General features: G+C 42.8%; 1 protein-coding gene across 4 annotated transcripts in view; it reads left to right on the top strand.

The window, feature by feature from the left end:
* Positions 1-3,571: 3,571 nt before the first annotated feature.
* tnika (TRAF2 and NCK interacting kinase a) overlaps positions 3,572-12,264 on the top strand; it is a 105,166-nt gene continuing 96,473 nt past the window's right edge. For all 4 annotated transcript variants that reach the window (XM_037546624.1, XM_037546626.1, XM_037546627.1 and 1 more), the window contains exon 1: positions 3,572-3,796. In XM_037546624.1, the coding sequence (XP_037402521.1) occupies positions 3,740-3,796 (57 nt within the window). In that variant the 5' untranslated portion in view covers positions 3,572-3,739. The remainder of the gene's footprint in view (positions 3,797-12,264) is intronic.

The following is a 12,264-nucleotide window of genomic DNA, read 5'->3' on the forward strand; positions in this document are numbered from 1 at the left end:
AATGGTCAGTACCGTTTTTGTACAGAAAAAAAAGATGAAATTCATGTAAATAAACCACACATATCATATACCCCACACTACTCTGGTTAATGTACAGAAATAGTATTTAAATGCACAATAAAAAATGATCCCCTTTATTTAACAGACATTTTTGGTTATTTTATGCTTGTTACTGTTATTATTATAGTAGAATATACTCTAAGTCAGAATGTCCAGTGACTGGGCATGTTATCACTATCCAATGGTACGTACTTAATATTTTTCATATACTTATTATTACTAATTTTTTTGGATCTGCTAACTCATCCCGGAGTTTTCGAGATACTGACACCATTACAACTCTGGAATTTTCTGTCTGATTGGGAACAATGTCTACAGCTTTTTTTGGATCGTGTATGATTTTTGTACAGTTGTTGTTAAATAGGAAAGAATGGGGTGCAAAAGTTTGTGCGTCCAACTTATGTCATGTTGATACAATCCCATCAGCAACAATCATGTGGGGCCACTTATCAGCAACTTAGCAACCACCTGAAACACAATGGTAACAATCACTCTGCAGCTTCTTCAGCAAATGCGCTTTTGTATTGAACTGAATGATATTAAGAGGTAGTATTTCTAAAAAAAATACAATCATTTTATTGACTTTTCGCATCATTGAGACAACATTCACAGGGTTTGTCCCATTTTTTTTATTGTGTAATGTTGAATAAATAAATAAATAAATAAGGTATGTCTGCCATGAAGAAAACTCTTCATCTTCATAGGTGTCGATCTCTGATTGCTGTCTGAGGACTTATTATCGGACTGTAGGCCACTGTGGACAAAAAAGGGCTGGTTTATTTGGATTCCAGTCTGGCTGGGACTATTTCTGGGTCTTCAGGGCCTCCGCTAAACTGGAATAGGAACGATAAACAAAAACTATGCCAGTGTAGACGATGATTCATCCCAGCAAACCTCCTTGAGTAAATAAATAAGCGATCAGTACAACCTGTTAAATGATACAAGTGTTTTGAGACTTTAAGATTCTTGACCATTTGCCTCCGTCCAAGTGATGAAAAACAAACGCATTCTGTTGTGATGTCAGCAAATGATGAAGTGACCTGTTGAAAAGAACTGTGACATGCACGAAGGTATGAACATTATGGGGAATTTAATGGGGCCTAATATTGTTCCTTGGGGCACACCAAAAATCTATATCAAAGGGGTAGAACAGTTCACAGGCATCTGGTGTGGACGTTTGTAATTTCATGGTCATTCTGGGATCTTTTGCTTGTTAGCTTTCTTTATTGGCTGATATGGAATTATCTACTGCACTGTGTACAAACCTTTTATTTTTCCCTAAATCAGGGCTTCTGCCTCTATCCTACATTCCTCAATTCCTAAATAAATAAATAAGCATTTTTAAAAATTGCATTAGATACCATTATAAATAAATTAGATATTGTTGTAATTAAATGATCTACAGTAGATATTCAAACAAACAAAAAAAAAAAATCAAGAAAACTGATTCAAAATCCATTTTTTATTTTATTATTTTAATTCTAAAATATTGTCTGTTTTTTTTTTTACATAAGATTTATATATAGCTAAATTACACTGCTCAAAAAAATAAAGGGAACACTCAAATAACATCCTAGATCTGAATGAATGAAATTCTCATTGAATACTTTGTTCTGTATAAAGTTGAATGTGCTGACAACAAAATCACACAAAAATCATCAATGGAAATTAAATTTATTAACCAATGGAGGCCTGGATTTGGAGTCACACACAAAATTAAAGTGGAAAAACACACGACAGGCTGATCCAACTTTGATGTAATGTCCTTAAAACAAGTCAGAATGAGGCTCAGTATTGTGTGTGTGGCCTCCACGTGCCTGTATGACCTCCCTACAACACCTGGGCATGCTCCTGATGAGGTGGCGGATGGTCTCCTGAGGGATCTCCTCCTAGACCTGGACTAAAGCATCTGCCAACTCCTGGACAGTCTGTGGTGCAACATGGTGTTGGTGGATGGAGCGAGACATGATGTCCCAGATGTGCTCAATCGGATTCAGGTCTGGGGAACTGGCGGGCCAGTCCATAGCTTCAATGCCTTCATCTTGCAGGAACTGCTGACACACTCCAGCCACATGAGGTCTAGCATTGTCCTGCATTAGGAGGAACCCAGGGCCAACCGCACCTGCATATGGTCTCACAAGGGGTCTGAGGATCTCATCTCGGTACCTAATGGCAGTCAGGCTACCTCTGGCGAGCACATGGAGGGCTGTGCGACCCTCCAAAGAAATGCCACCCCACACCATCACTGCACCACTGCCAAACCGGTCATGCTGAAGGATGTTGCAGGCAGCAGATCGCTCTCCACGGCATCTCCAGACTGTCACGTCTGTTACATGTGCTCAGTGTGAACCTGCTTTCATCTGTGAAGAGCACAGGGCGCCAGTGGTGAATTTGCCAATCCTGGTGTTCTCGGGCAAATGCCAAGCGTTCTGCACGGTGTTGGGCTGTGAGCACAACCCCCATCTGTGGACGTTGGGCCCTCATACCATCCTCATGGAGTCGGTTTCTAACTGTTTGTGCAGACACATGCACATTTGTGGCCTGCTGGAGGTCATTTTGCAGGGCTCTGGCAGTGCTCCTCCTGTTCCTCCTTGCACAAAGGTGGAGGTAGTGGTCCTGCTGCTGGGTTGTTGCCCTCCTACGGCCTCCTCCACGTCTCCTGGTGCACTGGCCTGTCTCCTGGTAGCGCCTCCAGCCTCTGGACACTACGCTGACAGACGCAGCAAACCTTCTTGCCACAGCTCGCATTGATGTGCCATCCTGGATGAGCTGCACTACCTGAGCCACTTGTGTGGGTTGTAGAGTCCGTCTCATGCTACCACGAGTGTGAAGCACCACCAACATTCAAAAGTGACCAGAACATCAGCCAGAAAGCAGAAAGGTACTGAGAAGTGGTCTGTGGTCCCCACCTGCAGAACCACTCCTTTATTGAGTGTGTCTTGCAAATTGCCAATAATTTCCACCTGTTGTCTGTTCCATTTGCACAACAGCTATGAAATTGATTGTTAATCAGTGTTGCTTCCTAAGTGGACAGTTTGACTTCACAGAAGTTTGATTTACTTGGAGGAGAAGCGGCTTAGAAAATGGATGGATGGATGGATGGATATATTGTGTTGTTTAAGTGTTCCCTTTATTGTTTGGAGCAATGATATCCAACTTAATTATGAGACGTTCATGTTGTTAATAGATACGCCCCTCAAACTGAAGAGCCAATAGGTGAGGAGCTTCTATGCTCCTCATATTTCTAATTTATTTAATAAAATAAGTTTATTTTTATCAGAATGAAAATACGCCATTCAGCCTTTCTACTGGCGCCCCGCTTCAGGGCCAGCATATTTGCATATCGCGCTAGGATTGGCTACATATGCACACTGCTGATTTGCATGCTGCGCTGAGATTCTAAATATTCACAACGGGGCGGAGAGCCAGCCAATCACGGCGCTGGTGGGCGTGGCCTGCCTCTCCTGAAGAGGAACAGTTAACTCCGCTCGAGTCAGTCAGTTAGCGGAGAATCTGAGCAGAGCGAGCCGAGCGTCACCTCTCACAGCCCGGCACGCAGGAGCACGCACGAGCACGCACACCGCGGCGGAGTAGCAGCCTCTCCATCGCTGAGACGGAGCCAGAGGCGCGCAGTTTAACCCGAGACACCAAGAAATAAAGACGTTTCCACTGAGTCGACATGGCGAGCGATTCTCCAGCGCGAAGTCTGGACGAAATCGACCTTTTGGCTCTGAGGGTGAGTTTATAGTGATTTTATAAGGATTTTAAGGGCTTTAAGGTCCTGTTAAGCCTATAATGTCACCCTGGCGCGTAAGGCACGCAGCCCTGCTGCCCGTGTCAGATGGAGCTGTGAAGGCGCTGACACTTAGTCCTGATTTCTGCTGTGCAGATTTAATTTGTGTAATCTGTGCAACTTTCCTCCTCTGACCTTGTGTGTCTGCTGGAATGTGAGCCGCAGCCACACTCAGGTGTTCACATGTCACATGATGCTGGACATGAGCCGTTGTGCCGTCGAGGTTGGATGGTTTCAGTGCGTTTCTGAGCTGAATGGACACTTGATTCGGAGATTATTGGGGTTTTCACTGAGGCTCTCCAGTCTGGTTTAGCTCTCTGAATGGAGGCCGGTGTGGTTGTGCTTTGCACCATCACTGTGTAGCCTGTCAGGTCTCAGATGTGCTCTGGTAGGTTGCACACTCCCCGGCCACTTTATCAGAAACCCCTGCCTTGTAGCTTCCCCAGATTGAAGCCCATCTGTTGATGCAGGTTGTGTCCTCCGGCCCTGCATCAGTGGTCAGGCCCTGCATCAGTGGTCAGTCTCTCTTGCATTTCGGATGGATGCTTTTGGGTGATGGACCACTCTGAACCTAATCAGCCTAGTAAACTGTGTGGCAACATAATGTGTTGCAGCTATGAACTGTACCTATAGATGGACTTCATATACACCTATATAGTAGAAGCACAAGGTCATTTGTGGTCATTTAGTGGTTGCACAGGTTGTTTCTAATAAAGTGGCCAACCAGTGGAAGCACAAGGTAGGTGTTTCTAATAAAGTGGCTAGTGAGTGGAAGCACAACCTAGGTGTTACTAATGAAATGGTCATTTAGTGGATGCACAGGGTGTTTCTAATAAAATGGCCAGCTTGGGGAAGCACTAGGTAGGTGTTTCTAATAAAGTGGCCAACTAGTAGAAGCACAAGGTGGGTGTTTCTAATAAAGCGGCCAACTAGTAGAAGCACAAGGTGGGTGTTTCTAATAAAGCGGCCAACTAGTAGAAGCACAAGGTGGGTGTTTCTAATAAAGCGGCCCACTAGTAGAAGCACAAGGTGAGTGTTTCTAATAAAGTGGCCAGTGAGTGGAGGCACAAGGTGGGTGTTTCTAATAAAGTGGCCAGTGAGTGGAAGCACAAGGTGGGTGTTTCTAATAAAGTGGCCAGTGAGTGGAAGCACAAGGTGGGTGTTTCTAATAATAGTTTTATAGTGCACTGGCCTGTCTTGGCTTTCATCTAGTGTTGCTGGTGTCCTTCAGTGTTAGTGCTGGCAGTCTGCCTCTAAGCTTTAGCCCTAATGGACTAAGAGGATGGAGGTGGGAATGTGGAATGTGTTAGGAAGGCCAGACGGACAGAGCTGCGGACGGACAGATTGCAGCAGTCTGAGTGTTTTTGGTACATGCATTTGAGTGTTTCTCTTATTGTGTACATGATGGCTGTGCTGTACTGCAAAGCATGATGTCTTGGCAAGTGAAATATTATTAATGCCGACATTGTATCTAATATTTCTCAGTTTTGAGTCTATTGGAAGAACATCATAGCATTATTTATCCTATTTTTATACGTTTGTAGCGAGAGTCCCTTGCACTTACAGGTACGAACATGACTGAAAGTAGGCAGAAAGATCTAGAAATCGACTGAATAATTTAATAAATTTTCCTACAGCAGCCTCATGATGACACATTACATATAAAGCCTATGTTAAGCTGCTCTCGCTTGCTAAGCATGCTGCGTTTCAGTTTGATGTTACAAAACCTGCATTGCATCAGGCGTTTCAGAGTTTGGGGAAGCGTTAAAGCGATAGTCCGTCTTTATAGATGACAGTGAGTTGCACAAAGTCAGAAACCACACAATCCAGACTATTAGAGACACTGAACAGCTCCCAGTGTGTGATGATGTAGGCCTGCAGTTAGTGCAGTGCTAATTGTTGGGCTATAAGTTTTCATTACATGTTAGCTATGTTAGCCTCATAGCTCCAGGGCTAAAACTAAAGAAGCAAACATGTATTCAGAAATCGTTTGGATAGGAGCTGCCTGGACTCTCATCTGTTGTTAGTAAAGTGGCCAGTTAATTGAAGCACAAGGTGGCTGTTTCTAATAAAGTGGCCAGTTAGTGGAAGCACAAGGTGAGTGTTTCTAATAAAGTGGCCAGTTAGTTGAAGCACAAGGTGAGTGTTTCTAATAAAGTGGCCAGTGAGTGGAAGCACAATGTGGCTGTTTCTAATAAAATGGCCAGTGAGTGGAAGCACAAGGTGGGTGTTTCTAATAAAGTGGCCAGTTAGTTGAAGCACAAGGTGAGTGTTTCTAATAAAGTGGCCAGTGAGTGGAAGCACAATGTGGCTGTTTCTAATAAAATGGCCAGTGAGTGGAAGTTTGTTTCTACTGAGGGTTCTTTAGTAAAGAAAATGGTTCTATATAGAACCATTTGCACGATTAAAAGGTTTTTGGTTTGATGGAGAATGTGTTCTAGATGGTTCTATATAGAATCTTTTGAAACAGGTTCTATATAGCACCAAAAAGGGTTCTTATAGAACTATGTGTAGCACATTTAGCACCAAAAAGGCTCTTCCTCTGTAACAAGCTTTTATCGTAACAATAGCAGAACCCTTGGTGCTCTGTAGAACCTGTTTTTAAAAAAGTTCTGTATAGAACCAAATAGCACACGTTCTCCGTCAATCTGAGCACTGATTTTACCGTGTAGAGAAACATTTATGCATGCAAAGGGTTATTTGAGTGTTTGTGGTTGTATCTAGAACCATTTTCTGTACTAAAGAACCCGTGAAGGACCGTCGTTGTAAAGGTTTTTGCTCTGTGGGACTGTAAGCAGTGTGTCTGTGTGGAGTCTCACTGAAGACTCAGTCAAGGCCTCTGCTGGTCTGCGTGAGGAGCAGCGCTGTGTCTGTGGCAGTGGAGGAGATAGCTGGACTCACCTTGACCTTCACCTTGTTCCTCCTGCATGTTCTGCCCTGGCGCTGGCGCTGTGGAGTGATGGAAGGTGTGATAAGGCTGTGTGAATGTGGGCTGTTTGTAGATTTTAGCTAGTGTAATGAACTCTCAGTGTCTGTTTCTGTCTGTTTGGGTTCTGCTTTCATTAGACGCTCGTGAGAACTGCAGTGAGCCGCTGAGAAAGTGTTCCGGACTGTGTTGGGATGGGAATTCCTACTTTCCTCACTGGGCCCAGTTGTGTTACACTGGTTAAGTGACTTATCAATAAAAATACATATTACAAATGTAATAAAAAATAAAAATATAATAAAATACCTTTAACAGAAAAGCATAAGCCAGTAACTTGAATACGAAACCTAAATAACTGCATTTGTAAACGTTGATGGTGGAACTGAGTGGGCTGAGGTGGAGAACATGTTCTGATGGCTATAAAGAGATGAAATGGTGTGGACACACCTAAAAAGGTTCTTATTGGTCAAAAGGAGCTCTAAAGGGCCTTTACCATGTGTTTCTCTTTGTAGTTACTGTATAAACTGGGATGTGATCGTTTTTTGAAATTTTAAGTGTTTTTTTTTTAAATAATATTTCTTTAGAGATTTTCTGTCTCATGGCAGTGAGTCTGGGTCACTTTTTCTGAGATATGTCACCATCACAATCAGGGACAGGTTTCTGACCAATCAGGGACCTTTTGACCAATCAGGGACATTCTTCTGATCGATCACGGACACCTGTCTGACCAATCAAAGACAGGTTTCTGACCAATCAGTGACAGCCATTTGACCAATCAGGGACAGACTTAAGATCAATCGGGGACAGACTTAAGATCAATCGGGGACAGACTTCGGATGAGTCGGGGGACAGCCTCCTGACCAGTCGGGGGACAGCCTCCTGACCAGTCGGGGACAGCCTCCTGACCAGTCAGGGGACAGTCTCCTGACCAGTCGGGGACAGCCTCCTGACCAGTCAGATGCAGACACATGTGAAACAGCACTTGACTGAACACTGAATGGACGGCTTGGCTAAGCTGTGGGTGAGCGAGCAGAGAATCAGGTCACCCAGAGGCAGATCTGTGACTCGTGTGGAGGAGAAATGCTTTAATGAAGCGCTGCAGCCTCATCATTCATAAACACACTGGCATGACCCGCCGTCATGCCCCGTCCACGCCGTGCGCCGCAGGGTTTAACCCCAGTGTATACAGCCTACAGTGCCATCAGCAGATGGGTTCATGAGAAACAGCAGTGTTGGAGTTTGGCCCCTGTGGTCAGTGTTGGGTGTAAATGAGATACAGAGACACACTTCTGCACATTTTACTACACAATTACTGTTTATTTCCTCAGTTTAACACACCGGAACGTCGACATGCTGTAAATGCACCACCATTGAGACGTTTACAGTTTAACGGTTACTGTTATTTCTTCTACACTGGTAACTTGCAATGCAATGTGTTTAAAATCTGAAACATTTCAAGCTCTGCGTTGTTATTTATTGTGCGCTCTGTGCTGGGATGATCTGTTCAGCCCCAGGGTTCTCAACTTATCTCCCTGGAGCTGATCCGCACCTTTGAAATGTGGTTTTGCAAATATTTATTGTTTATTTGCGGAGTTTAATGTGCTGCATAGAGGACGTGCCAAAATATTTACACTTAGAAGATCAACAGGACATGGACTCTGACCCAGCGGTGTTCACACTTCCACACATGACGGCAGCGCTTACAGATGTCAGTTCTAGATATCGGCACATACACATACATCTCAGAAACACATCAATGTCATCAGTACCATCAGTAGATCAGTAGCGGCCCTCAGTTCCCACATCGGTACGTCCCTCCTATCAGAGGGTGATTTGTTTCCCCATTCGCATGTACACACACATACACACACACATGCACACACATGCGCGCACACACACACACACACACACACACACACACACACAAAGTAATACCATTCTCACACACACACACACACACACACATGCGCACACACACACATGCGCACACACACACATGCGCACACACACACACACACACACACACACACACACACACACACACACAAAGTAACACCATTCACACACACACACACACACAAAGTAACACCATTCACACACACACAGAGAAAATAACACCACGCACACACACACACACACACACAGAAAATAACACACACCTCACCTGCCAAATGTTTAACATTAAAATTTTACTTTTACTTTTCAATCCAGCTCACAAGCCAGACCTCTGACAGTCACGTCAACGTGGCCAAGAAGCATAGATTCAGACAATATCAGGACATCTGACTGACAAATTAGCCGTTTAATTCTTTTTGAAATGCTGCTTTTTACTGTAACTCCACAAACTCATTAATTCAACTATTGACACAGCATTTTACCCTGAAAACAACAATAACAGCCATTAAAATAAATGCACATGTAAAATAATGATGATCACTTGTGTCACACACACACACACACACACACATGCACACGCACGCGCACACACACACACACACACACATGCACGCGCACACACACACACATGCGCACACGCACACACACACACACACACACACACACACTCCACTGCCACAGTGTGTGACCGTGAGAAAAGGTGAGATCTCTCTCAGCGTGAGATGCTAGGAGTGTGATAGGTTCTGTAGGTGCAGCTGGCACAGAGAGGTTTACTGTGTGTGTGTGTGTGTGTGTGTGTGTGTGTGTCTGCCAGGGCTGGGCGATATGACAGTATATTTATCAGTATCGTGATAAATGATGTCACAGTACAATATAATATGCTTTCTGAACATATTGTGTATATCGTCAGTACACGACCAACACCGACACTGCATGTTTCGTTATAAAGAGAGAAAACTGGGTCCTGTTTCACTGGATTTACAGCCAAGTATTCAATAAAAATCACTGCGTTTACCATTTTCTGTAATACAGTATTATTGTAGTATTTTTGTAATGTAGTGTTTTTAAAATGTTGCACTACTGGTTCTTTTTCTTTGTTCCAATGGATCAAATTTCTCAAAAATAAATATTGTGCATCATGAAACTTTCTTACAGTATCACGATGTTAAATTGTAGTCCTCCACTGTTTATATATATATAGTCTTTATCTTCATTTTTAAATGTTTTAGTTCATACGCTATTAAAAAAGATGGCTATGGATGGATATGATAAGAAAATGGTTCTCTATAGAACCTTGAAAACTCAAAGAACACTTTGTGGTATGACAGAGCTCTTCAAATGAACAGACAATGTGCTGTACATGGTTCTGTATAGAACATTTTTAGAAAGGGTTCCATATAGCACAAAAACAACTATATAGGGTTCTGCTATTATAATGATGCAAGCTTGTAACAATAGCAGAACCCTATCGGTTCTAAGCTATAAGTCTCTCCATTTTAAATAAAAATTGAAATAAAGAAAAGAAAATGATTCTTTGTAGAACCATGACTACTCAAAGAACCCTTTGCATGGTAAAATTGTTCTTCAAGTGGATGGAGAATATGCTGTAGATGGTTCTCTAGAGAACCTTTTTGAAAAGGGTTCTATATAGCACCAAGTTAGGGTTCTGCTAGTGTTATGATATAAGCTTGTAACAGTAGCAGAACCCTTTTTCATGCAAAGAACCCTTGAATCATGCAAAGAGTTATTTTGAGTGTTGGTGGTTGTATATAGAACCGTTTGCTTTACTAAAGAACCCTTGAAGAACCCTCCTTTTGAAGAGTGTACATCATCTGAGCTCAGCAGCTGTCCTTCACACTGTGTGAGGGTCTCCTGATGAGTGGACCGGTAGAAGAGCTCCGACATCTCTGGGATTAAAAGCTCTTCACATGGACTCCTGTTGAAAGTACAGAGGTTTGGCCTCTGAGGTAAAGGAACCCTTCTGCCTCTTTAATCTGAATCCACCAGAAATAGAGTCAGAGACGCAGCGTCGGTCATTTCCGCTCCACCGAAAAAGAGCCGACCACACGTTCTGGAAGGTCAGCTTTGACTCGAGTCTGAAAGCGAATCAGTTGAGGATGCTTTGCCTCACTGTGAGGATCCACTGTGTCCACAGCCTTGACTACAGAGCAGAAGGTTGGAGGAGAGATCAGTTTTAAGGCTGCTCAGGACATCAGTTATGGTTTTAAAGTGCAGGATGACAGTGCATGGATGACGTGCTGGGTGTTTTATCTCCTTCTGATGCTCCACATGATCAGATATTATAAAGCCTGCGTCTAATGTTTTCTCAGACACCTCGAAATAGATCCACACGGTCGATGTTCACTGTCGATCTGCATTCAAATGATTTATTAAAGCTGCAGTATGTAAGTGTTGGGGATTTGGAGACCCCTCTGGTGGACATGTGTAATTTCCCCCCCGACGTGCGGAAGAACGTTCTGTAGCATGGGGTGTGCTTCGAGCCCCCGTTCATGAGCGGATGAATCTGATGATTCTGAGAATGAGAATACTGAGAATTCCGAGAGAGCTCAGTCTAAACTCAGCAAAGGCTCGTCTTCCAGGGATATTGCCATTACGTTTACTTACAGCTTGTAGGGTGGGCTGTGCTCTGGACCCCTCAAACTGTGTGAGCTTTGGTCTGTGCTGACCAGCACAGGAGTGTGAAACAAACAGCATTTATAATCACTGATAAACGTGTTTATTACTGTTAAAAATATGTAATAAGATTTCAATCCGGCCTACATTAAAAAAAAAAGCTAAACTTTTCCCTTTTGGCTGTTTTTGGGTGATGTTGCCTGAAAATGCTCAGCGATCAAAATTCCGGCGCATGTCTCTCGCAGCCTGTGTGGGTGGAGAGTTCTAGACACAGGGGAAGTAAGAATGCAATCGGAAGGTGTTGTGTCATTAGCAGAGAGCTAACGCTACTCTCTCCAGCAGCGGTTTAGCAATGAAGGAACTGAGAGTGTTTAATCAGGTCAGTGCGTAAATGGTCTGTGCCTGCCTTCCTGTCCACTCTTCTCATTCAGTATTATGATTTTACTCTGCTGCTGCCGTTCACTGCAAAAAAATGATATCTTAGTGAGTGTAAACATCTTAAATGTAGTCAGTATATCTAATATCTCTCATTATGAGGCTGCTGTAAGAACATTGTGAGATTATTGAACTTATTTCTAGACATTTTTACTTGTTTTTAAGCAGTTTTATCTTATAAAAGTGTCTGATTTCTTTGGCAGACCATGTTACTAGTTTTAATCATTATTTCTCAAAATGAGCAAAATTATCTTCATTATTTCTCCAAACACGTGAACTAATCTGCCAGTGGAATCAGACACTTTCACCAGATAAAATCACTTAAAACTAGTAAAAATGTACAGAAACAGGTGGAATAATCTCATAATATTCTTACAGCAGCCTCATAATGAGAGATATTAGATTTATTCACTACATTTAGGACGATTTTACTTGCTAAAATATCATTTTTTGCAGTCCATTTATTTTAATTTGTAAAGAAAAGTGATTTAATCAAATCTGATTCTCATTCAGTTTGTGT

This window comes from Pygocentrus nattereri, chromosome 17 (assembly GCF_015220715.1).
Source record: "Pygocentrus nattereri isolate fPygNat1 chromosome 17, fPygNat1.pri, whole genome shotgun sequence".
NCBI classification, from domain to species: Eukaryota; Metazoa; Chordata; class Actinopteri; order Characiformes; family Serrasalmidae; genus Pygocentrus; species Pygocentrus nattereri.